This window comes from Motacilla alba, chromosome 1, assembly GCF_015832195.1.
Source record: "Motacilla alba alba isolate MOTALB_02 chromosome 1, Motacilla_alba_V1.0_pri, whole genome shotgun sequence".
NCBI lineage: Eukaryota > Metazoa > Chordata > Aves > Passeriformes > Motacillidae > Motacilla > Motacilla alba.
Genome location: NC_052016.1, coordinates 1,158,768 through 1,185,459, shown reverse-complemented (window position 1 = coordinate 1,185,459; position 26,692 = coordinate 1,158,768). Strand labels below are relative to the sequence as shown.

At 48.2% G+C, this 26,692-nt stretch overlaps 1 protein-coding gene across 6 annotated transcripts; it reads right to left on the bottom strand.

Moving 5' to 3' along the window:
- Positions 1–803: 803 nt before the first annotated feature.
- CLIC6 (chloride intracellular channel 6) lies at positions 804–25,346 on the bottom strand. Of its 6 annotated transcripts, XM_038151113.1 has the most exons (8): positions 23,166–25,346; positions 23,001–23,099; positions 22,630–22,934; positions 7,043–7,152; positions 6,315–6,440; positions 4,932–5,038; positions 3,322–3,503; positions 804–1,075 (listed from the first exon to the last, which is right to left on the bottom strand). In XM_038151113.1, exons 1-8 carry the CDS (start codon positions 25,216–25,218, stop codon positions 914–916), a joined length of 3,144 nt encoding a protein of 1,047 aa, XP_038007041.1. In that variant the 5' UTR covers positions 25,219–25,346; the 3' UTR covers positions 804–913. The 6 variants fall into 6 exon arrangements, with proteins under 6 accessions (XP_038007041.1, XP_038007014.1, XP_038007031.1 ...); XM_038151086.1 differs by having other exon boundaries at positions 23,001–25,346; XM_038151103.1 differs by having other exon boundaries at positions 22,630–23,099.
- Positions 25,347–26,692: the final 1,346 nt, after the last annotated feature.

Sequence of the window (26,692 nt, the reverse complement as noted above, 5' to 3'; positions counted from 1 at the left end):
CCTCACCTCAACAGAGATAGAAAATACAAGCAGAGAATCCACAAAGGATTGTTCCTTTCTGAGGCCCTCTCCTCCTCCTCTCTGCTTTCCAAAACCAAATAGGAGTCACTGAAGGATGACAAAACCCACATGAGCATTTGGGACTGGGTGTTCAGCCATCTCTTCTGTCCACAGGGACACCCAAGTGTCCCCCTCCTCCCTTGCCCAAAATCCAACAGCAGAGAGTCCCTAGGCCAGCGTTCTCTCTGTGGGAGCAGCAGCAGGGAAACTGGAGGGCTTCTGCAGCCCTGAGAGAGGGGAAAGCAGGAATTCTCCTTTCTTTCTGTGTTTTCCACACCAAAGGGGACTCCAGCAATGGGAAAAGGAATTGCTCATGGGGGAGCTGCCCTGCAGGGCTCCAGCCCAGAGGAGAGGCCTGGGGGACATCGGGTGTGCTCCCACCTGCAGGTTGGGCTCTGCCCTGGGTCAGTCAGGGGCTGCAGGGTCAGTGAAGCAAACAGAAACCATCCAGTCAAAGGTGAAATTTGGCAAGAGCTGTGAAACAGAGACCAGAGGCAGCACTAACAAAAGGTTCAAAGTGTTCAGACAGGCCTAATTCTTCCCCAAATGCAGTGATTTAATCTGTGGTGCTGCTGTAAGTGTGTGACCTACGCTGCTCCCCCAAATCCTACAAACCTTTACCATTGATGGATGCCTTTCCCTTGGAATGGACAACCGACTTTCCAGCGTGCAGGACACACACACACACACGCACACACACTTAATTTAAGGAGTAAATAATGCAATACAATCATATAAAAGGATTGGCTGATAGCAGAACTTAAAATCACACTGCAGAATCTCTGCTGGTTTTTGCTTTTTTCCAGCTTGGCTGTTGTCCATCACAGAAGCAATAAAGGGAGGCATCTCCAGGTTACTTCATTCTCTTTGCCACATCCAAATAAGCATATTCGATCTCCTGGTCAGCAGGGCACGTGTTTGTGAATTCATCTCTTGCATATGCATTTTTCAAGTATCTGGAAATCCCTGTCATTTCAGGTGGGAAGTGAAAATTTCGGTATTTTTTTGCAACGACCTTTCGTTAAAAGAAAAAAAGGATAAAGAAGAAAAACATCGTTACACATATAACCCGCAAAAACCCCCAAACATCCCAAGCCTAATCTTTATGCCCATTTTTCATTTCCAGTGTGTGAGTCTGGTGTTGTTGGTGACCAAGGGCAAAGAAGAGGGAAAGACATAAAAAGAAGACAAGGGGTGGAGAAAGTTGCTGAACTCCCTGTAAAGGATTTGTTTTGTGCCTATATCTCTATTTTTATCTATATCTTGCTGAAGATATGCAAAGCCATGTGTACCAGTAGAACAAACTGGAAGAGATACAGGTTAGCCCAGCAAACTTAAGCCAGAATGAACAGAATAAACCTACAGGGATAAACCGGCCCACACTTGAAAACTTGCACAGAAGCAGGAAAAATATGGAAAAACCTTAATTTCAAATGATCAGGGAAGACAGCTCTTGGCAGAGCCCTGATCCCTGCCTGCAGGCAGGGGTGATGTGTCAGTGTGACATTCCTCCTGTGTCCTTCTCCAGACATTCCCCTGACCCAAGGGGATTCTCCCCTGTGCTGGCCCTGGCTGCTTCCCAAGGTTTGCTGTGCCTGCGTGTGGGAAAGGGCTCATCCCTGGCTGCTGCCTGCAGCAGGATCAGCCAGGAGATGGCTGGGCAAAGTTTTCACTTGTGGAGGTGTTGGAAAACAATTGGATCCCCTCTTCCTCTGCCAGAGTGGGAGTCTAACAGGAAACTTGCTGAAGTGACCTTGTTTGAAAACCAATGGAATTCCAGTGTGGGCATTTCTCTTCCAGAGCCTTGCAGAGTAGAATCACAGAATCACAGAATGGTTTGGGTTGGAGGAACCTTAAAGATCACCCAGGGCCACCCCTGCCATGGCAGGGACACCTTCCACTGTGCCAGGTGCTCCCAGCCCCAGTGTCCAGCCTGGCCTTGGGCACTGCCAGGGATCCAGGGGCAGCCCCAGCTGCTCTGGGCACCCTGTGCCAGGCCTGCCCACTCTCCCAGGGAGGAACTCCTTCCCAATACCCTATTTAACCCTCCTCTCCTTCAGCTCAAGGCCATTCCCCCTTGTCTTGTCACTCCATGCCCTTGTGAAAAACCCCTCTCCGGCCTTCTGGGCTGTGACAACACCAGTCCCAGGCCACTGGAGCTGTTCAGGTGTGTGTGGATGCTCCACAGCCCTGCAAGAGGAGGCTGGAGCCTTGCCTGGGAGGCACTGGGTGGAGGCCACCCCGTCAGAATTGGAAATTAAACGTGGCAGAGACAGAAATGGGGATGGACAATACAAGGTAACCTTCCTTGGCTGTGGTCATGTGCACCTTGCATGTGCAACGCAGATGAGAACACCTCTCTAGCACTCATCTCATCCCTGGGGCTGGGAGAAGCTCAGCCACTGCAGTCACAGATATCAAACAGAAACTCTTCCAGACCTGCAGCCATCCAAGTGAGGATCACCCTGGCTGGAAGGAAATGGCCTCAGTGTCCCTGGGTGTGCCCTCAGAATAGAGAAAGGATCCCTCTGCCACCTAGTGCTGGAACCCAGGGCACAGGGAATGTTTCTCTGCCTGTCCTGAGATGTCCTGAGCCCCAGGAGAACGCTGCTTTCAACCTTCATCCATGGAGAAAGCTTCCAGGCCTTCGGGATGAATTGGAATCTGCTGTGTGTGAAATAGACAGTAGCGGAGTTCATCCCAGGCTGAAAAACTCAGAGTTTTAGGGTTTTGGTATGGAGGTGGGTAGGAGACAAGATGGAGGATTTGGGCATTGCCTGATCTCCTTCTTGTTCTTCATCTGCTCCATCTTCTGCAGTGTGGGTGGCACAGGGTGATGGGTTAGAAAGAGCCACAGTCAGATGTTGTGTGAACAAATAATTACTTATTAGGTATTAATATTATATATTAATATTATATCAGGTAGAAAGGTAGAAATAAAATACATTCTAAAAGTTAATTGAACAAAAAAGCTTTAAAGGACCTTGAACCTGAGTGTCTTGTGACTTTGGGTGCCTTCTCTTTGTATGCCAAGTCTGATATGCAGAGGCCTACTAAACTATTGATAAGAGAAAAATAAACAACAACCTGAAGACCAAAAACCAAAAGTCCCGTCCATCTCTCAATCCTAACACAAAATTTTAAGGATCTCCCCATCAAGGGAATTTTTTTGGGGGCTTTCCACAATCCAGAAAAGAATTGCAGAGCTGCTGTGCTTTCCTTCTCTCCAGGAGAAAATTTGCTAAAAAATCAAATGCAAACCTTGATGATGTGGAGCTTTGGTAGGAGGTTGCAATCTGCTAAAGTGAGCTCGTCTCCATCCAGGAATTTCCGGCTGGAAGCTGTGATCTCCTCCGTGCTGTAAGCATCGATTTCATCAGGCAAGGGGCTATTTAAATAGTTGTCCAGCTTCTTCAGGGCTTTAAGCAAAGATTTTTCCAAATCTGGGTTAAGACAATAAAAAGATCATTCAAGGCTGTACCGAGGTCCCCGTGACACCCAGCGACTCCTGCATCCTGTCTCCTGGCACCAGCCCAGACCTCTGGCTGTGCCAGCTCCTGCAATTCCGTGATCCTAGGCTTAAACCTTAATGCTGGGATAAGGGCTCTAAGGAGCTAAAGGGAGCTCTGGGAAAAGCCATCCTGGGGCTGTGTTACCAGGAATGGCTCCTCAAACCCCTCTGTGGGGAGGGGTTTGGCACCGTGGCCTGGCCCTGCCTTCACACTGACTCCTGCCCGGGCAGCCACGGGGCCAGTGCCTGCCCAAGGCAGGGCAGCACAGCTGGAGTGACAACAGCAGTCCCTGGGATGTCCCTTTGGGGTGTTCAAAGCCAGGCAGGGCAGCACAGCTGCAGTGACAACAGCAGGTCCCTGGGATGTCCCTTTGGGGTGTTCAAAGCCAGGCAGGGCAGCACAGCTGGAGTGACAACAGCAGTCCCTGGGATGTCCCTTTGGGGTGTTCAAAGCCAGGCAGGGCAGCACAGCTGCAGTGACAACAGCAGGTCCCTGGGATGTCCCTTTGGGGTGTTCAAAGCCAGGCAGGGCAGCACAGCTGGAGTGACAACAGCAGGTCCCTGGGATGTCCCTTTGGGGTGTTCAAAGCCAGGCAGGGCAGCACAGCTGGAGTGACAACAGCAGGTCCCTGGGATGTCCCTTTGGGGTGTTCAAAGCCAGGCAGGGCAGCACAGCTGGAGTGACAACTTTGGGGTGTTCAAAGCCAACCCAAGGAACAGGCCTGAGAGCTGAGGGACAGAGACAGACTTCTGGAATGGTTTGGGTTGGGAGGGACCTCAAAGCTCATCCAGTGCCACCCCTGTCACGGCAGGGACACCTTCCACTGTCCCAGGGTGCTCCAAGTCCCATCCAGCCTGGCCTGGAACACCTCCAGGGTTGGGGAGACCACCACCAACCCGTGCCAGGGCCTCACCACCCTCACAGGAAAGGATTTGTCCCTAATATTTCATCTTTCCCTGCCTTTCTCCAGCCCAGGGCCATTCCTGGTGGTCATGAGGGTCCTGCTTTAGGGACGTGCCAACAGCTGGAGTCCTCATTATTTATGGAAGTAGGGAATCCCTCACTTCCAGAGGGCTGGGCTTTTGGCAGAGCTGTGGGGAAGGTGCAGCCTCGCAGACCCCAGAGCTGAAGGAGCGAGGAGAGGCTGGAATTGGTGCTGTCATGGTGACAGCAGATCTGCTTTCACCAGCTCTTGGAATCCTCCACTAAAGGAGGGAACGGGCACAGATTTCTAAAGCCACCACACTCTGGAATATCAGTTTGACCTGAGCTGGAAATGGGACATCTCCAGCAGTGTCCTGCAACTGCACAGGTCTGGTTTCTCCTTCCCAGGGCTGAGGACAGGGCTGCAGCACCTACTTTCATTTGCATCTTTTCTCGGGTTCTTTATAAATGCGGAGAATTTTGCAAAGACATCATTTCCTGCGGAGTTGGACTCAGGGTGCTTCGGTGCGAGTTTGGGATACCTGAGAAAATCAGAGAAACAAAAACAAGTCACCCAATTATCCTTTATTTATGTCTCCACTAATCAATACACATGGGTGACCGCATACAGCCACACAGGACTCAAAGGGAACCTAAACTAAACCCTAAACTAAAAATCACTTCTTTTAAACCCTGCCTAAATCAACTTGTCCTGAGGGCAATGGGAAATGATTGTTATTGCTGCAAGCACTGCCCAAACACCCCAGGGTGTCTCCCAGGCTTTCTCCTCCAGAGGTGAGGCTGCCAGGTAGGAGGAGTGGAGGGAAAATCCCCACTCACAGGAGCCGCTGCTCCTCTCGGGCTCCTGGCCCAGCCCACTGGGGCCATCAGCAAGCTGGCAGCAGCCATTCCAGGAGCTGGAGCTGCCAGGGATGGAGAAAAATGGAAAAAAAAAGTGGAAGCAAGCAGCTGCTTCCCGGAGTTTAAGTTAAGTTTGGCTGCTTGAGAAGGGAGCGTAGGGGGAGGACTGATATCCCAGAGGAGAAAAGGTCTTTGGGGTAGGGGACACAGTGCTGGGACAATGGGGGGACAGAGGGGTTTGGGGCGAGGTGGGAAGAGCTGCTGGGGTGGGGGAGGACAAATCCAAAAGTCAGACCCTCATGTGCAGCCTGGTGGGCCCCCGTGGACACTCAGAGAGCCCCAGCACTGAGGGGTTCACTGCCCACAGCGTCACAGAGTCCCAGAATCACCAGGTGGGAAAACACCTTCAGCACCACCCAGTGCCACCATCCCCACCCCAAACCATGTCCCCAGGGGCCACATCCAGATGACTGGAACCCTTCCAGAGATGGTGATCCACCCTGGGCAAGTCATTCCAATGCCTGACCGCTCTTGAAGGGCACACATTTTTCCAGCCTCCAATCTGAACCTCCCTTGGCATAACTGAGGCCATTTCCTCTCACCCCTTGGAACATGGCAGGAGAGCCCGACCCCACCTCACTGCAGTGTCCTTCAGGTGGCTTTAGAGAGCAGCAAGGTCACCCTGAGCTCCCTGCACCCAGGAATGATTTGTGTGGTGTGAAGAGGAGAGCCTCAAAGGAGGCCAGCTCAGAGCAGGGAGCAGGTCAGGTTTCCACAGGATGGATTCCACGCCCGGGGAATGACCCAGCAGCGAGCTCAGGGTGAAGGACAGCAGTGGGAGCAGCACAGCCGTGACTTGGGGACAGCCTGGGGACACCCAGTGACACCCCAGCTCCAGCTGTGTTTCAGAGTCCCCCCTGAGCTGGAGCAGGCCCTGAGGGGTCGGGGATGCGGTACCGGGGCGGCGCCAGCTTCTCCTCCAAGAACTCCTCAATCTTGTTGACATCAGTCTTCACCTCCCCGTCAAAGGTCATGAACGGGGGGTTGGTGCCCGGGGCCAGGTTCTGCAGGTCTGCAGGTTTTCTGGGAAAGAAAAAGCCATAAAAAGTCCCTCTCCTGTCGCAGACATATTTTATGAAAATCCTTTTGCCAGGATTTTCTTCTCCTGAGAAGCTGAGAGGCCTCAGGAACAAAATGTAAAGAAATTACTATCTGCTAGCGTGGAATGCAGCAGGTGCTTCCTTGATTGGTCCATGTGGGATGTTTCTACTTAATAACCAACCAAGGATGCAGCTGGGTCAGACTCTCTGGTCAGTCACAAGCCTTTGTTATTCATTCCTTTCTATTCTTATCTCACCTTCTGATGTATATTTCTCTCTATTCTTTTAGTATTGTTTTAATATAACATTTTTTTATATCATATATATCGCAATATAATGAACCAGCCTTCTGAAACATGGAGTCAAGATTTCTTGTCTCTTCCCTCATCCTGGCTGCCCTAAAAATCCCACCTCTCCCTTCTTTTTAGGAGGCACTGGAAGGGGCTTTAAGGTCTCCTCAGAACCGTTTCTTCTCCTCCAGGCTGGACACACCCAGCTCTCCCAGCCTGGCAGAGAAGAGTCACCCTTCAAAACCCCCGTTGTGCTACAAAGTTAAAATGTCAGAATTGAAAGTCACAATCTCACCTTTTCAGATCCACGGTTGTGACATTAAAAATGACACCTTTGAGCCACAGGATCATAAAGAGGCGCTGAGAGAACGGGCAGTTCCCGATACTTTCCCCGTCACTGCCGGCCTACAATTGGGAAAATTACAAATTATAAACACATCTGTGTATAAATCACGGCAATCTCTCCAGAGGAAACAGCCTCCACCTCATTTGTCCATGTGTTCATAAATCTGCACGAGTCACTGCGAGGTTAAAATGAGTTAAATCAGTTTATGACCACAGGAAAGGAACAGAGAAATATTACCAGCCTAAACAGAGACACGATGTCTAAAGCACTGGAGGGAACAAGCAGAATAAATCAATAATTTACAGTTTCAACCTACAGGGCTGTGGGAGCCCTGGAGAAGGTAATTTATATTGCAATTTGTTAGGAGGCTTTGTTAAAATGAGGCAAACTCTTGCAGAGGTGCAAGAGAGCAGGGCTCCCATTTTTAAGCCCTTCACATGATGCTCCTAAAGCACAGTTTTAAAATTGAGATTAAATCGGGGGCAGAAGTATTAAAGCCCAAGTGTCCCACAGTTAATAGGTTAATTCATTAGGATTTGCAGCCCTTATAACCCAACAAGACACAGAATCAAACCAGTTCTGTTTGTCCTTTTTCTCTCGCTCACTGCTATCAAACACATCTCAAATACAGCAAAAACTTCTGTATAAACACACACTGCACAGTGCTCACCTTCACACAGCTCAGTGCTGTCAAACAAATCTCAAATACATCAAAAACTGCTTCATAAACACACACTGCACAGTGCTCACCTTCACAGAGCTCAGTGCTATCAAACACATCTCAAATACAGCAAAAACTCCTGTATAAACACACTGCACATCCTCACCTTCACATAGAGCTCAGTGCTGTCAAACAAACCTCAAATACATCAAAAACTGCTTCATAAACACACACTGCACACATCACACAGAGCTCACTGCTTCATAAACACACACTGCACAGTGCTCACCTTCACACAGCTCACTGCTATCAAATAAATCTCAAATACAGCAAAATCTCCTGCATAAACACACACTGCACAGTGCTCACCTTCACAAAGAACTCAGTGCTGTCAAACACATCCCAAATATATCAAAAACTGCTCCATAAACAAACACACACTGCACATCCTCACCTTCACAAAGAGCTCGATGGCTGGAAGAAAGGGGCTGCCCTGGGGCAGGCAGGAGCTGGAGGGATGCATGGCAGGGCCTGGATAAATTGTCTGGTTCTCCCCGTGAACCTGAGGAACCTCCCTGGAGAAACCCCTGTGCTCTCTGCCCCACAGCCAGTGGGAGAACCAGGAGCGCTTCCAGCACTGCCGGGGGATGAAAACTCCCAAAAATGCTGGGCCAGCTGGACTGGAGGCTTAGAAAAGCCTTGTTTCTGTCAGGAGAGCCTTGTTTTGGAGGTGGCAAAGCTGAGAGCAGCTCAAAAGCTGCCATTGTGGTTTCCCTCCCACTCAGAGCGGTGCTCTGCAGCGCTGAGCAGCTGCCAGCAGCCAGGAGACACAAAACTGCTGCGGAGCTTGGAAAATTGAGCCTGAAACGCTGCCAGCAGGGCTTAGAGTGGAGGATGTGCACTTAAATGTGCACTTAAATGTGCATTTTAATGCACAACAGCTCCGTCTGGTCGGATCCTGCCTCTGGTGCCAGGGGTTACCCATCCTGAAGGGAAAAGGAGGGGAAGAGTCTCGTGGTGACCCCTCAGTGCTGGGAATGGGCACCCCCACCCTGTGCCAGGCTGTGCCCAGGGCAGGAGCAGCAGCCTGGGGACACTGTTGGGGACAGGCCCCGTGTGGAGCAGGCAGGTGCATCTGGATGCCACCAGCTCCTTCCTGTTGGAGCCCTGGACACTGAGAATTCCAGACTTTCTGTGCTGCCAGGCACTGACCCCCAGGAGAACACTGCAGTGACCTGAGGCCCTGGAGGAGCTTCCAAAATCCAATAATAAAACTGAGATTAAAGGTGTGCAGTTTGGATAGAAGTGTGTGATAGCACAGGGGGGAAACTCAGAATTCACTTTACACCTGCACAGACAGGAACTCACTGTACACTGGAGGTGAAGGAAGGAATTAACTGTACACCTACACTGACAGGAATTAACTTTACACTGAAGGTGAAGAAAGGAATTAACTTTAAACTGAACCTGAAGAAAGGAATTAAGTTTACACCTGCACAGAAAGGAATTCACTGTACACTGGAGGTGAAGAAAGGAATTCACTTTACACCTGCACAAAAGGGAATTAAATTTACAGCTGCACAGACAGGAATTCACTTTACATTGAAGGTGAAGAAAGGAATTAACTTTACACTGAAGCTGATGGAGGGAATTAACTTTACACTGAAGGTAAAAAAAGGAATTAACTTTGAACCTGAAGAAAGGAATTAACTTTACACTGAAGGTAAAGAAAGGAATTAAATTTAACTTTACACCTGCACAGAAGGGAATTAACTTTACACTGAAGGTGATAAAAGGAATTAAGTTTACACTGGAGGTGATAAAAGGAATTAAGTTTAAACTGAACCTGAAGAAAGGAATTAACTTTACACCTGCACAGACAGGAATTCATTGTACACTGAAGCTGATGGAAGGAATTAACTTTACACTGGAGGTGATGGAAGGAATTAACTGTGCACCTGCACAGAAAGGAATTCACTTTACATTGAAGGTGAAGAAAGCAATTTACACTTAAGGTGAAGAAAGGAATTCACTGTACCCCTGCACAGACAGGAATTAACTTTACACCTGCACAAAAATGAATTAACTGTACACCTGCACAGACAGGAATTAGCTGTACCCTGCACAGACAGGAATTCACTTTACATTGAAGGTGAAGAAAGGAATTAACTTTACACCTGCACAGGAAATGAATTCACTGTACCCCTGCCCAAAAATGAATTCACTGTACACCTGCACAGACAGGAATTCACTGTACACTGAAGGTGATAAAAGGAATTAACTTTACACTGAAGATGAAGACAGGAATTAACTTTACACCTGCACAAAAATGAATTCACTGTACCCTGCACAGACAGGAATTCACTGTACCCTGCACAAAAATGAATTCACTGTACACCTGCACAGACAGGAATTCACTGTACACCTGTAAAGACAGGAATTAACTTTACACCTGCACAAAAATGAATTCACTGTACACCTGCACTGACAGGAATTCACTGTACACCTGTAAAGACAGGAATTAACTTTACACCTGCACAAAAATGGATTCACTGTACCCTGCACTGACAGGAATTCACTGTACCCTGCACAGAAATGAATTAACTTTACAATGAAGGTGAATAAAGGAATTTACACTGAAGGTTGAGAAAGGAATTAACTTTACACCTGCACAGATAGGAATTAACTGTACACCTGCACAAAAAATGAATTCACTTTAAACCTGCACAGAAATTAATTAATTGTACAGCTGCACAGACAGGAAATAACTTTACATTGAAGGTGAAGAAAGGAATTAACTTTACCCCTGCACAGAAATGAATTCACTTTACACCTGCACAAAGATGAATTCACTATACCCTGCACAGACAGGGATACTTATTCTTTAAGTTATTTATGCTATGGGATATTTATTATTTATTTATGGGATATTATTTTTGTTATGGGATATTTTTAACATATTATTTTCAACATATTATTTCTGTTGAGATATTTTTATTCTCCTTCATTGAGGAGCAGCTCTGTGGCACTCAACTTTTTACCTTTTGCTTTATAAATAATGAGAAACAAAAAGCCCAAAGTCAGTCCTGCTGTTTAGATCAAATGCCCATTTAAATTTGATTTTGATATTAAAACCTGCCCAGTATTCCTACACCCATCCAGTTCTGATAAAGGAGATCAATAAATGAACTATTAAATGAGAATTCTGTAAAGTGAGCAAAAACCAGGGGAGTGCAGGTGGAAATTAAAATGTGAGATGTCTTGTATTGCATTTTTGGAGCTGTGGTTTAATATTCACCTTACTTACAATTAAGAAATTAAAGATTAAATTCACGTGTGCAGGCACTCCTTACAAATGAGCAAAAGAAACAAATTCTGTGATTTCACAGCGCTGCTGTTGCCCTGGGCCAGCCCCTCGTGGTGTCACAGGAATTTCCAGCCACAGCCATGCCTCTCCATGGGTTTGTTTTTTTAAAAAATCCCTAAAATCCAATGAAATCACAAAGGCAAAATGCAAATTTCGGGTTTATTTTCTCAAGTGTGTCTCCCTGCACCAGACCTGCACTAATAGCCACTGCAGCAGCTACAGGATTTAGCAGAGCTTGGGAAAATTAAATGGCAAAACAAATGGGAAATGAAATTGTGCACTGAAAATCTGAAAAACTTGAGCTGCACTTCAGCAGAATTTGAATTAATTTCGCCCAGTTTGGGGGCATCCTCCTACAGGAGCAATTGCCATCTTGCAATAATTCATCCATAAATTCTTGTATTGCATTTTTGGAGGCTGTGGTTTAATATTGTCCTTATTTACAATTAAGAAATTAAAGATTAAATTTACGTGTGCAGGCTCTCTTTACAAAAGAGCAAAAGAAACAAATTCTGTGATTTTGTACACACAAATTCTGTGATTTTTTTTTTTTTTTTTTTTGCAGCGATTGGAGTCACCAGCATTAGTTTGCTTTTTCTGCAGGTGGTGAACAATAATTCATCCATCAACTCTTGTCCTTCAGGAGGAAATTCCTCCCTGCAAGGGCGGGAGGCTGCCCCATCCCTGGGAGCGTCCACAGCCTGCTCGGATCGCTCCCTTTAATCCCTACCCTGTCTAATTTCCATTTTCAGGATTATTTTCCAGCCTTTGCAGAGTGGAATAAATGTGTAATTAATTATACGTAATGAATTCAGTCATTTTACATGGGTATAAATTACATGTAACGAATTCAGTAAAAACTGCAATTATAAATTCTCTGTAACACAATAAATACATAGAAATAGCATTTATATAAACTATAAATTGTATGTAATTATAGATATGTATTTAAAGCTATAAATTCTATTTAGAAATTGATATGCATATCAATTTTATATCTGTATAAATTCTATGTGATTAATTATACATAATAAATTCAGTAATTTTATATGGGTATAAATTACATGTAATTAATTATACGTAATAAATTCAGTAAAAACTGAAATTATAAATTCTATGTAATATATTAAATATATATAAATAGTATGTGTATAAACCATAAATTATATATAATTACATATATGTATATATAACTATAATTTATATCTCTAAATTGATATGCATATCAGCTTTATATGTGTATAAATTATATGTAATTGATTATACATAATAAATTCAGTAAAAACTGAAATTAGAAATTCAATGTAACACAATAAATACATATACATAGTATTTATATAAACTATAAATTGTATGTAATTATAGATATGTATATATAGCTATAAATTATATTTAGAAATTGATACGCATATCAACTTTATATGTGTATAAATTATATGTGATTAATTCCATGTAATAAATTTAGTAATTTTATATGGGTATAAATGATATGTAATTGATTATACGTAATAAATTCAGAAAAATTGAAATTACAAATTATATGTAATATAATAAATACATATAAATAGTATTTGTATAATCCATAAATTATATATGATATATATGTATATATAACTATAAATTATAACTCTAAATTGATATGCATATCAACTTTATATGTGTATAAATTATATGTAATTAATTCCATGTAATAAATTTAGTAATTTTATATGGGTATAAATGATATGTAATTCTGTATGTAATAAATTCAGTCATTCTGTATGGGTATAAATTACATGTAATTAATTCCATGTAATAAATTTAGTAATTTTATATGGGTATAAATGATATGTAATTCTATATGTAATAAATTCAGTCATTCTGTATGGGTATAAATTACATGCAATTAATTATATGTAATAAATTCAGTCATTTTATATGTGTATAAATTATATGTAATTGATTATACATAATAAATTCAGTAAAAACTGAAATTATAAATTCTATGTAATATAATAATACATATAAATAGTATGTATGTAAACTATAAATTATATATAATTGTAATAATATATGTATATAAACCTATAAATTATATTTAGAAATTCGTATGCATATCAATTTTATATGGGTATAAAAGATATGTAATTAATTATACATAATGAATTCAGTCATTTTAGATGGGTATAAATTACATGTAATAAATTCAATGTAATATAATAAATACATATAAATAGTATTTATATAAACTATACATTATATATAATATATATGTATTATAACTATAAATTATATCTCTAAATTGATATGCATATCAACATTATATGTGTATAATTTATATGTAATTAACTATATGTAATAAATTCAATAAAAACTGAAATTATAAATGCTATGTAATATAATAAATACATATACATAGTATTTATATAAACTATAAATTATATATAATTATATATGTAAATATCACAATAAATTATAGTTCTAAATTGATATGCATATCAGTTTAATATGGGTATAAATTATATGTTATTAATTATATGTAATAAATTCAGTAAAAACTGAAATTATAAATGATGTGTAATATAATTAATTAATACATATAAATAATATGTGTCATATAAATTAATTATAAATTATAAATTAATAAATTATAAATTATAGATATTATATACAATATATAAATATATAAATTATAAATTATAAATGTATATGCGTATCAATTTTATGTGTGTACAAATTATATGTAATTTGTGTAATTAATTATATGTAATAAATTCAGTAAAAATTGAAATTATAAATGATGTGTAATATAATTCATTAATACATATAAATAGTAGATGCATTCTGACAAATTATTAAAATAAAATAAACAATAACTTATTAATTTATTACTAATAAATTGTTAATAAATTATATGTAATATAAATTAATACACTTAAATGGTTTTCAAAATATACAAACAAATATATACATATAAATTCTATGTATAAAATACATAGATTTGTGATTTGTGCTGGGAACCAAGAAGCAAATAAATCAGAAACACTAAAGAATTAAAGAATAGTAATATTTTAAAAATCCTAAGAAATTCTAAATATAAAGAAGCTCGTTTGTGCAGCTGGAAAATGATGTTTTGCCAGTGATATTCCTGATTGAAATCGAGAGGTGAAAGTGAAATATTCAAAGAGTGGGGAGTTCTTTGCACCTCAAATAATTTGTGATCTTTTGGTCCTCGTAGAAAGAAGGAAATAGAAAGAATGGAAATAGAATAAAATGGGATGTTTTAGAATAAATTAGAATAGAAACGGAATAAATGGGATGGTTTGGTTCCCATAGAAAAATAAAATAAAAAAGGATAAAAATAGAATAAAATTGGATGTTATAGAATAAAATGTGATATTTTGATTCACATAGAAAGAATAAAATAGAAAGAATAAAAACAGAATAAACTGGGATGGTTTTGAATAAATTAGAATAGAAACGGAATAAAATGGGATGGTTTTGAATAAATTAGAATAGAAACGGAATAAAATGGGATGGTTTTGAATAAATTAGAATAGAAACGGAACAAAATGTGATGGTTTGGTTCACATAGGAAGAATAAAATAGAAAAGGATAAAAATAGAATAAAATGGGATGTTTTACAATAAAATAGAATAGAAATAGAATAAAATGTGCTATTTTGGTTCACGTAGAAAGAATAAAATAGAAAAGGATAAAAATGGAATAAAATGGGAATTTTTAGAATAAAATAGAATAGAAATGGAATAAAATGTGATGTTTTGGTCCACGTAGAAAGAGTAATATAGAAAGAATACTAATGGAATAAAATGGGACTTTTGGTCCACATAAAAAGAATAAAATAGAAAGAATTGAAATAGAATAAAGTGGGATTTTTTAGAATAAAGTAGAGTAGAAATAAAGTGGGATGTTTTAGAAAAGAAATTAGAATAGAAATGGAATAAAATGTGATGGTTTGGTCCACACAGAAAGAATAAAAATATAATAAAATGTGATGTTTTGCTCCACATAGAAAGAATGAAATAAACCCTCACACCTCCAGGAACAATTTAATATAAAAATTGAATAAAATTGAATTTCCATTCCCAGTGCAAGTTCCAATTCCTGTTTTCCATCCTGCTCTTCCCAGCCCTCTGTGGGAAATGAGGAGAGTGAACACACAGAAATAGTACCTATATAAAGTATAAATGATATATAATTTACAGCTCTGCTGGTTAAAAGAGAGGTTTTAATGAGAGCCTGCAGGAATGAAATGCAAACCCCACGGGATCCAAGGCTGATCCTCCTCGACACAGGAGTGATCCCAGCTCCTGGGGAATCCCCTGGAGCTCCTGGCAGAGGGAGCTGAGGTTCTGCTGAGAGCTTGGTGGGGTTTTTTTTAACCACAGGTTTCAAAATGTTGAAGAATTTTTGGGTATCTTTGGAGCCTGGTTTGAGTTTCACCTGCCCCATTATGAAAAAAACCTGATTTTTTCTGTATTTACAAAATGCAGGAGAGTTTAAAAATCATTTCCACAACAGCCGGCAGGGAAACGTCAATGATTCACCAGGACACAATGGGGATTTTTCTGAGATCTGGGTCAATGTTTAACTCGCTTGTAACTGCCCCGTTTGTATTAACTCGGGGAAGGCTTCGCTTCCCCTGCTCCCGTTCTGCTTTTTGGGTCCGGCAGCTCCACTTCTGAATATTTGCAGCATTCTTCCGTGTGCTGGAATGCCGGCACAGGGAGAGAAGCGGGGCAAAAAGGGAAATGCCACCTCTGTGCCTGTGCCACCGTGCCAGGCTGTGGGAGCTGCTCTCCTGGGGGAACTCTGCGTTTTTAGGAAGGAATCAAAACTGCCAGTGCTGGGACAGGGCTGTCCTTGAGAGCCACTGGAACAGAGGCGCTCGAGCTGAGTTTTTATCAGGAAATAATCAGATTGCAGATGGAAATGCACACAGGGCTTTGTCACAGGGCGACCTTTTATCATCTCAGCAAGGAGATTTGGGTCACCTTGCCAGGGCGTTCACTTGGGCAGACCCAGGGGGACAAGCAATTCATTTTTAAATAATCAGGGAATGTCCTGAGCTGGAGGCACCCACGGGATCATCAATCCCAGCCCTGCCCTGCCCAGACCCCCAAAAACCCCAGCCTGGGCACCCCTGGCAGCGCTGGCCAAAGGCTCCTGGAGCTCTGGCAGCCTCGGGGCCGTGCCCATTGCCTGGGGCAGGGGAAAAAAAAAAGCTGTAGGACCTTCCCAGGGAAAAAACAGGGAATAAACTCACTGATGGCACAGGTGGAAGTCTCCACACTTCACTTTCCCTTCCATAAATTCTAATTTTTCCTTTCTCTGCCTGATTCCCTTTCCCAGCTCTGAAGAGGAGGGGTCATTTGTTGGATTATATTTTTTTTTTTTTCTGACCCAGAGATGGGGTCAGAAAAATTTTAAAATTTTATATAAATCTGTTTCCCACAGTCTGGTTAAAAACTGCAATTCCAGGTGGCATCACCAGGAATAAACATCCTGAAAAGTCCTGGGCTTACTGAGAACTTCCATTATCACTCCTGCTCGACAGAATCTAAACCAACAAAGAGTCAGAAAGATGGATTTGCGTGGTCCACGCAACACTGGAAGAGAGGCCTCACACTGGCATCTCCACAAAACCTGCACTGATGGAATCGGAGAATGGTTTGGGTTGGAAGGACCTTAAAGGTCATCTCATTCCAACCCCCTGCCACGGGCAGGGCCGCCTCCTACCACACATTTTGATTTAAAGAAAGCAATTTCCAAAGCTTCCCCTGGTGTTTTTAATAATTTGATTTTAGCACAGTTGTATTTTCCAAGCAATTGGCCAAATGCCTTTCCAGAAGAATCCCTCTCCACACTCTGATATTTTACATTTGTGAATGCCAGGTGTTCTCTAGACTGGTTTGTCATTCCTCTAGAGAAAACATCAGTCAAGCCTCAAAAAAATTGAATATTTTGCAAAGCGAGATCTCCCTGGCAGAGCTGCAGGATGATCCCCTCATCCCAGAATGGTGACACTTTTGGAAGAGCCCTTCCAGCTCACCCAGTCCCACCATGTCCCACCTCCAGAGGAACATCCCCAGGGAGCCAGGCTGAGCCTCTCCCAGAGGATTCAGGGGCTGAAGTGGAATTTCGGCCAAGCAGGGGCTGAGGGCAGAGGGCACCAAGGAGAATTTGCACCCTGGGGCTGCTCCCGGCCAGAGCAGCTTGTGCAAAGCCCAAACTCAGGAGCAGAGGCCCCACGGAGGGGGGAATTTGGGCAGCTGGCTGATCCCGTCAGGAGACTCCGCCGGTTCCTGCCAGCTCAAAATCCAGGCTGTGCCCTGGGCCGGGATCAGGAAGGGCTCCCTGGCTAATGAAGGGCTTACACAGCACGTGATTTAAGCTTGTGCTTAAAGCAGAACACATGGTGAGGGGCTTTACTGCAGCAGTCAGCTGGCAGGAAGTAATAATAGGAATAGGGCCAGGAAGTTTGAAGGCCTTGACTTTCCTTCAATCTTTTTTCTTTTTTTTTTTTTTTTTTTGCCTAAAAGCAACCTTCAAACCACAGAGATGGGCCCTGGGATGAGCAGGGGCCTGAGCAGTCCTGGGGGCACACAGAGATGATTTAACATTTCCAAAGCACGGGCAAAGGATGACTCCAGGAAATATCTACCCAAGGGGGTTGTGGTTCCCTTACCCCTGGAAGTGTCCAGGGCCGGGTTGGACAGGGCTTGGAACAATCTGGAATAGTGGAAGGTGTCCCTGCCATGGCTGGGTGGGCTTTGAGGCCCTTTCCAACCCAAAGCAATCAGTGGTTCTCACTAAATCACACAAAAATAGCTTAAATGCAACTTCCTATTTCTGATCACTGATTTCTGTTGGTTTGTGCCAGTCTGGAAAAGGATGTTGGTCTGTCAGTTGTCTAAATCCCAGAATTACCAAGAGGGAAGAGCCCTTCAGGACCATCCAGTGCCATCCCAGCATCACCCCAAACCCTGTCCCCAAGGCCACCTCCAGACTGCTCTGGGACAATTCCAGGGACTCCAAACCTCCCTGGGCAGCTCAGCCCAAGGCCTGGCCGTTTCCAGAGGGAAAAGTTCTGTTCTAATCTCCAATGGGAGCCTCCCCTGGTGCCATTTGGGGCCATTTCCTCTCTCAGCAGCAGAGCCCGACCCCACCTCACTGCCCCTCCTGTCAGGAGTTGTAGAAGGCTCCCCCTGAGCCTCCTTTTCTCCAGGCTGAGCCCCTTCCCAGCCCCCTCAGCCATTCCAGGAATCCCAGAACCACAGAAAGGTTTGGGCTGGGAGGGACCTTGAAGCCCATCTCAGTCCCACCCCCAGAAAAGCTGCTGCTCACGGAGCCCCCAGCACACCCAGCAACAACCCCGGGAGTTATGAAAGGAATCTGTAATGCCAGCTCCTCTAAGCTGCTTTAGGGAACCTGGAATTGCCACATCCAGCTGAAAAAAAACATTCCAGGGGAGCTGTGCGAGGGCAAATACCCACGGGAAGGGAGCCAGCTTCCTGCTCCGGCTTTGGAAAAATGCTGCTTTGGTGCTTTTTTGTGCAGCCAGAGGGCCCAAATCACCCAGCTCCGGGGCTCTGCTGCTCCTGCTGGGCGGCCCCAGGGCAGGGCCTTTCTCCGGCATTGGGTTTTCTGTCCTCTGGGAGAACTCTCACAGAATCCCCAAACCCCTGGGGATGGAAAATGTGGCATTCACATTTTCTGGAAAAATCGCCTGGGAGGCTGAGAAGCCTCAGAGAAAAGGAAAACAATAATTATGTGATTTGCTTCTCCTGTGTTTTGCTGCTTTGGAATGTGGTTGGAGATTGTTTATCCAACATGTGAATTGTTTCATTGGGTTCTGCTGTGAGTTCTTTTCACTCTTTGGCCAATGTCAAGCTGAGTCAGGACTCTGGAGAGAGTCACGAGTTTTCATTATTATCTTTTCAGCCTTCTGTCTGTATCCTTTCTGTATTCTTCAGTATATTTTAGTACAGTATTCTTTAATATTATATAGCATCATAAAATAACAAATCAGCCTTCTGAGAACATGGAGTCAGATTCATCCTTCCTTCCTTCCTTCATCTGGGGGAAACCCAAATGCAACAGGAAAAGCCCTCCCAGCCCATGGAGCCCCAGCTGTGCCCCCTACCCTCCTTATCCCCAGCCCAGAGCTTTCAGAGCTCCTCAATTAAAAAAGCACAAGTCTCACTCACAGTGCAAATGAAAACATCCAGAGGAACGGTGGAGGGAAGCAACTTACAAAAAAAAAAAATGTCAGGATTTTATAAATGGCAGGATTTTAAATGGCAGGATTTTAAATGGCAGGATTTTTAAAGTTAAGATTTAACTTTTTTTTTGTTTTCAAGTGGCAGTGGTGTGGCACCTGAGAGAAAGTCCTGCAGGAGGTCCAAGGAGAGGAGCTCAGGAAGGAGAAAAAGAGGGAGGGAGGAGAAGGCAGCAGAAGCCAGTGTGTGGAGCTGGTGGGACAAAAGGGAACAGAGCCCCCATTCCCATTCCAGCTGGGGGCACTGGCCCTGGAGGCAGGGATGCAGTTGGTCCCGGTTCTGTGCTCCCAGCAGAGCTTTTCCTTCCTCGTTTTTCATTTTTTCTCTAGCTCTGCACAAGTTACAGAAAGTGCAAAGTCACTCAAGGGTACCTCAGGAGCAGGGCAGGGAAATTCCGCTGCAGACAAGGTTTCTGCACACAGAAATCTTTAATTCCCCTTATTGAGATCACCGAAACGCTGAGCTCCTGTGGTGAGGCTGCACCAAGGAAGGCCCACAGAGAGCTGCCCAGCTGCGTTTGGACACAGCACAGCCGGGACTGGCTGTGCACCACACTCACCCCGCCAGCTACACCCTGACCGAGGAGGAAAAAGCAAGATTGTCAGCAGCAGCACCTCCTCGGCGGTGACAATTCCAGTGTTTACACCAAGCACCAGGTGCAGCCCAGACTCCCCTGAAAGGGCTCCTGCTGCCCAGGGGTTTCGTACCGACAGCACCCCAAATTCAGTGGCTGCTTCACAATCTCACTTCTATTTAAGGCCCAGGTTCATCACATCAGAGAAAAGATTTTTGTTTGGTAGGAAAGCCCCATTCCCATTCCAGCTGGGGGCCCTGGCCCTGGAGGCAGGGATGCAGTTGTTCCGGTTCTGTGCTCCCAGCAGAGCTTTTCCTTTCTCGTTTTTTCCTTTTTCTGTAACTCTGTCACTCAGGGAAATTCTGCTGCAGCCAAGCAACCTCTGTCCCTGATGGGAATGAAACCATCCTCTGAATGGAGGGAAATGATTCTGAGACCAAGAATGTCACCAAAGTGGATAAATCCCCCTGCTTTTCCTTGGATAAAATCTATTGCCTCGTGCTCACGGCCAGCTTTGACTAAAATCCATTTAACCCTGAAACTGAGGGGGATGAGCAAGGCCTTGTGCTCCAGCTGGATTGTTTGGCCGAGTGTTTGTGGTACAGAGAAATCCTTGGGAATCTCTGGAATTCTGAAATCTGCAGCTGTGATTCTGTTGAGTTTCCCATCTATAAATAATTGGATAGCAATTTCAATTTAGAAATCAGCTCTTAAGTCTCAAATAGATGTTCTGTTGCTTGGAAAATCGACGGAGGGAATTTGAGTGAGAGTTCAAGCGTATTTAAATGGTAAAAAAAAAAATAAATTCTGACATTTACAGAAGTTTTCTGATCCATAAAGAGCTTTTGCTACAGGGAAAAAAAAAAAAAGCCCTTGAAGAGCAGAGAGCACAAGGTACCAGGGACACTGAATTCCCAAGGAAAGGATTTCTGGGTGACCTTTGGGAACATGTGCCTTTGAGAGGCCTGGGATAATGGGAATTGCTATCTAAAGGAAATAAATGATATCGTTCCACGGGCTAATGGAAATCAGGGAGCAGCCAGTGAAGGCCTCCAGGGAATTCTGGTGTTCTGTTATTCCAGGGGCTGGTGATTCTCAGAACCTTATCACTGCCAGAGCATTTTAGTGTTGGGATAATCTTCCCTAGCAGGGGAACTGCCAGGATTATTCCAGCTCTGTTCCTGTGCTGTTTTCTTGTGCATTTTCTCCCGTTTGGGAATTTATTTTTACATTTCTCTGTGTTTGTATTATGCTGCCAAAACACAGCGTGGCCATTTTGGTGCCTGGGGAGACACTGAACTCTCCACCTGGATTTTTTTTTTTCCCTTTTCCTGGAGAAACTCATGCCAGCCTCTGACTAAAAGCTAATCCAAGCCCAACTACCAAAATCCAGCTCCAGGTGAGGAAAAATACTCAAGCTTTGTAATACACAAGTAGGAAAGCAGCTGGATTGTTTTCCAGGCATTCTTAAATTACCAATATTAAGCCCATCACAAAAATGCCCCTCCCTTCTCCTTCTGCCTCAATGAATTCACAAAGATTTTCAAAGCCCAAGTTTAATCCCAGTATTTGGGGACCACAGAGGCACGACAAAATGCTTTTATTCTCTAGGCTGCTCTCTCATTTGGGCCATGTTTTCCTCCCATAGGGTGGAAGGCACCGCGTTTTAAATTTAATTTTAATTTTAGTAATTTTAATTTTCATTTTAAGGTGAATTCTGGCTGGCAGGAGCAGCCTCAGCCGGCTCAGGAGGTACAGGATGGGATGGTTTGTGGAGGAGAAGGTCCCAAATGCCTTCTGCTTCCCCAGGTTTGTTTCCTTAGCTTTACACTTATCCCACCCCGCTCCACATTTTAGTCCAGAGGGGTCAGAGAAGAGGGAAGAAATGACCTCCAGATGCTCCCTACACACCAAAAATCCCCATCTGATAAGGGCTCTGTGGATGGCTGCTCTTCCCGTGCCAAATCCCAGGGATTTTGGTGGCACAGGACAGAAAGATCTAAAGCTCTGCTCAATAAAATATCAGAAATTAGTTTTAGTTTTCCCCTCCTTTTTCTTTTCCCCTATTTCCCTGTAACCCAAACCTTCCCTTCAAACAAACACGAACTGGACAATTCCCAAGGAACGCTCGTTGCTGGCTGTGAATTCAGCCTTGCCAAAATTTGGGACAGTTCTCTAAAGGTCGCCCATAAAGGTGCTAGAAAATCCCAGCGTTGCATTTGAAATGACATTTCCCGGGTTCCTCCCCCTCAGCCCCTATGACGGGAACCCCTCTCCCTGCAGTTTGGAGATCTGAAAACTCCAAATGAGAGAGGGAGCTCCTCATGCCAGCGATTCCTGAAGGAATGAGGAGGCAGAGCAGGTTTGTGTAACCAGATCACCTCAGCCAGGCCGGCCCTTCGCCTGCCACGCTCCAATTCCTCCCCACAGGGATCCTTTGGAACACCTGGGACAATGGGAATTGTTACCTGAAGGAAATAAACGCTCCTGCTCCATGGGCTAAAGGAAATCAGGGAGCACCCAGGGAAAGCCTCCAGGGAATTCTGGGGTTTTGCTCTTCCAGGGGTTTCTTCCCGAGGCTGATGCTTCTCTGAGCATTATCAGGAAGGGGACATTCCCTGCGGGCATTCCCCGGCAGCCCCTCGCCCCTACCTTGACGAAGAGGGAGATGTCGTGGTCCTGCTTCTCATCTTCCTCCTCCTCCTCCTCCTCCTCCTCCGGGGCGCCCGTCCCGTCCTCCCGGTGCTGCGCCCGCTCCCGCTCCCCGTTCAGGCTCCGGTCCCAGCCGCTCTCGGGCCCCGGGGCTCCTGTCCCCGCCGGGGCTGGCGGTCCCCGCTCCGCCTCCGCCTGGCCACCGGGGCCGCCCGGGGACCGGGCACCGCCAGCCGGGGGCCCCTGGGCGGGCACGGCCACCTGCGCTGCCCCGCGGCCCTCGGCAGGCTCCGCGCTGCCCCCCGCCGTGACAGCATCCTCGGGGACTGCCCCATCAACCTGGACAGCATCCTCGGGGACTGCCACATCACCCGCGACAGCATCCTCGGGGACTGTCACATCACCCGCGACAGCATCCTCGGGGACTGCCACATCAACCTGGACAGCATCCTCGGGGACTGTCCCATCACCCGCGACAGCATCCTCGGGGACTGCCACATCACCCGCGACAGCATCCTCGGGGACTGCCACATCACCCGGTGCTGCCTCCTGCACCTCATCCTTGGGAACTGTCACATCACCCGGGGCTGCCTCCTGCACCGCATCCTTGGGAATTGTCCCCAGCGCCTCCTCAGGGACTGTCCCTACTGGAGCTCTCTCTCGCACCGCATCCTTGGGGATTGTCCCCAACACCTCCTCGGCGACTGTCCCAGAAACCGGGACCGCCTCCTGCACCGCATCCTCGGGGACTGTCACATCAACCGGGGCTGCCTCCTGCACCGCATCCTTGGGAATTGTCCCCAAGCCCTCCTCGGTGACTGTCCCTGCCGGGGCCTCCTCCTGCACCGCATCCTTAGGGACTGTCCCTGCTGGAGCTCTCTCCTGCCCCGCATCCTCGGGGACTGTCCCCGGCACCTTCTCAGGGATTGTCCCTGCCTGAGTTGCCTCCTGCACCTCACCTTTAGGGACTGTCCCCAACGGGGCCGCCCCCTCCTCGGGAACTGTCCCAGCCGGAACTGCTTCCTGCAGCTCATCCTTAGGGACTGTCCCCAGCGCCTCTTCGGGGACCACCACATCAGCTGGGGCCGCCTCCTGCCTCTCATCCTCCACAGCTGTCACTCCAGCCGGGGCCGCCTCCTGCGCAGCATCCTCGGGGTCTGTCCCCAACGCCTCCTCAGGGACTGTCGCAGCCGGGGCTGCCTCCTGCGCCTCACCCTCAGGGACCGCCACATCACCCCGGGCTGCCTCCTGCACCGCATCCTCGGGGACTGTCCCCGCTGGAGCTTCCTCCCGCGCTTCATCCCCGGGGACTGTCCCCAACCCCTCCTCGGGGATTGTCCCCGCTGGAGCTGTCACTGCGGCCTCCTCGGGCTCTGTCCCCGCCGGGGCTGCCTCTTGCACCGCATCTTCGGGGACTGTCCCTGCCGGGGCTGCCTCCTTCAGAGCTTCCTCGGGCTCTGCTCCCTCTGAGCCCGCCTGTCCTGGCGCCTCTCCGGGCTCTGTCCTCGATGGCGCTGTCCCCTCTGCTTCCCCGGGCTCTGTCCCCTCCGGGATTGTCCCCTCTGCTTCCCCGGGCTCTGTCCCCACCGGGATTGTCCCCTCTGCTTCCCCGGGCTCTGTCCCCACCGGGATTGTCCCCTCTGCTTCCCCGGGCTCTGTCCCCACCGGGATTGTCCCCTCTGCTTCCCTGGGCACTGTCCCCTCCGGGATTGTCCCCTCTGCTTCCCCGGGCTCTGTCCCCGCCGGGGCTGTCGCCTGTGCTTCCCCGGGCTCTGTCCCCTCCGGGATTGTCGCCTCTGCTTCCCTGGGCTCTGTCCCCTCCGGGATTGTCGCCTCTGCTTCCCCGGGCTCTGTCCCCTCCGGGATTGTCGCCTCTGCTTCCCCGGGCTCTGTCCCCTCCGGAATTGTCGCCTCTGCTTCCCCGGGCTCTGTCCCCGCCGGGGCTGTCGCCGCAGCCTCCTCAGGCTCTGGTTCTGCCGGCACAGTGGTGGCCGCCTCCTGGGGCTCTCTCTCGGCCGAGCCTTCCTCCCTCACCGCCTCTCTCACCCGGGGCTCCGTCCCCGCCGGTGCCACCGCCTGTCCCTCAGGCTCCGTCCCCGCCGCTGTCGCTTTCTCGGGCTCCGTCCCCGTCGGAGCGACCCCAGCGCCCTCGGGCTCCGTCCCCGCCGGGGCCGCGGCGCCGTCCCGGGGCTCTGTGGCTGCCGGGGCTGCCTCTTCCCGCGCCGTCCCCGCCGGGCTCTCAGCCGCGTCCCCGGGCTCCATCCCCGCCGGGGCTGCCCCTCCAGGCTCCGTCCCCGCCGCCGCCACCGCCTCTCCCTCGGGCTCTGCCCTGTCCGCCGCGGAGCCCTCGGGCCCGTCCGTCACCCCCGGCTGCCCCTCGTGCCCCGGGCTGTCCCCGCTCGGTGTCCCCGGGCTCTCGGGGGAGCCGCCGTCCCCGGCGCTCAGCCGCGGCCGCTCCGCGGGCCCGTCCGGGGGCTCGGCCGCCCCCTCGGGGCACAGCCCGGCCCGAGCCCCGGCCGCCGCCTCGTCCTCGCCTCCGTCCCGCGGGACATCGCTGCTCTCCGGGGGCCGCCCCGGGCTCTCCGCCATGCCGGGAGCGCCGCGACGCGCGGGACGAGCCGGAGCAGCGCAGCGGCCGCGGGGCAGCGCCGGGCACGGCGGGGAACGGGGCGGTGCCTGCGCGGGGAACGGGGCGGCGGGGCCGCGCTCCTCCCCTCCTGCCCCGCTCCGGACACGGCCCCTGCCCGGGCACAGCCCCTGTCCTGCTCCGGGCACAGCCCCTGCCCCGCTCCAGACACAGCTCCTGCCCGGGCACAGCCCCTGTCCTGCTTCGGCACAGCCCCTGCCCGGGCACAGCCCCTGTCCTGCTTCGGCACAGCCCCTGACCCGCTCCAGACACAGCTCCTGCCCGGGCACAGCCCCTGTCCTGCTTCGGCACAGCCCCTGCCCGGGCACAGCCCCTGTCCTGCTCCGGGCACAGCCCCTGCCCCGCTCCAGACACAGCTCCTGCCCGTCCCACCGCTCCAAGCACACCCCCTGCCCCGCTCCGGGCACTGCTCCTGTCCGTTCCACAGCTCCTACCTCGCTCCGGGCACGGCCCCTGCTCCCGTCCCACCGCTCCGGGCACAGCCCCTGCCCTGCCCGGGCACGGCCCCTGCCCCTCTCCGGACACAACTCCTGCCCCGTCCCACCGCTCCTGCCCGGGCACAGCCCCTGCCCCGCTCCGGGCACTGTCCCTGCCCCGTCCCGCCGCTCCAGGCACAGCCTCTGCCCCTCTCCGGGCACTGTCCCTGCCTGGGCACAGCCCCTGCCCCACTCCGGACACAATCCCTGCCCCGGCACAGCTCCTGCCCCTCTCCGGACACAGCCCCTGCCCCTCTCCGGACACAATCCCTGCCTGGGCACAGCCCCTGCCCTTCTCCGGACACAATCCCTGCCTGGGCACAGCCCCTGCCCCTCTCCGGGCACAGCCCCTGCCCCTCTCCGGACACAATCCCTGCCTGGACACAGCCCCTGCCCTTCTCCGGACACAATCCCTGCCTGGACACAGCTCCTGCCCCACTCCGGGCACAGCCCCTGCCCAGCCGCCCTGCGGAGCGGGACCACCGCACCGAGCGCTGTCCCCCGGCCACCCCCGCCCCACCAAAATCTGCTCTTTGTGTGTGTGTGTGTGTGTGTGTGTGTGTGTGTGTGTGTGTGTGTGTGTGCGTGTCCCGCTCCCACCCGGCGCTCCCCTCGCACCCCAAGCCCCGTTCGTGCCCCGCGTTGCCCCTCGGCTGCTGCTCGCAGCCCCGGCGCGGTGACCTTGGCGCTGCTGTCCCCAGCCTGGCACACAGCTGCGGGCAGGGGCGGCTCAGGCTCTGCTGCCTCAGGAGCTGTTCTCCAAACCAGCCCTCTGAACACCCGCACCGCTGCTGATGCACTGCCCCGGCACAGCCCCCTGCTCCCGCACGGTTTGGTAAAAACACGGGTGAAGCGCTTCGGGCTGCCCCAAGGGCTGTTAAAAAGGGAAATGTGTCCTTATCAGCTTGTAAAAGGGAGCAACACAACGCTCTGTGTAAAG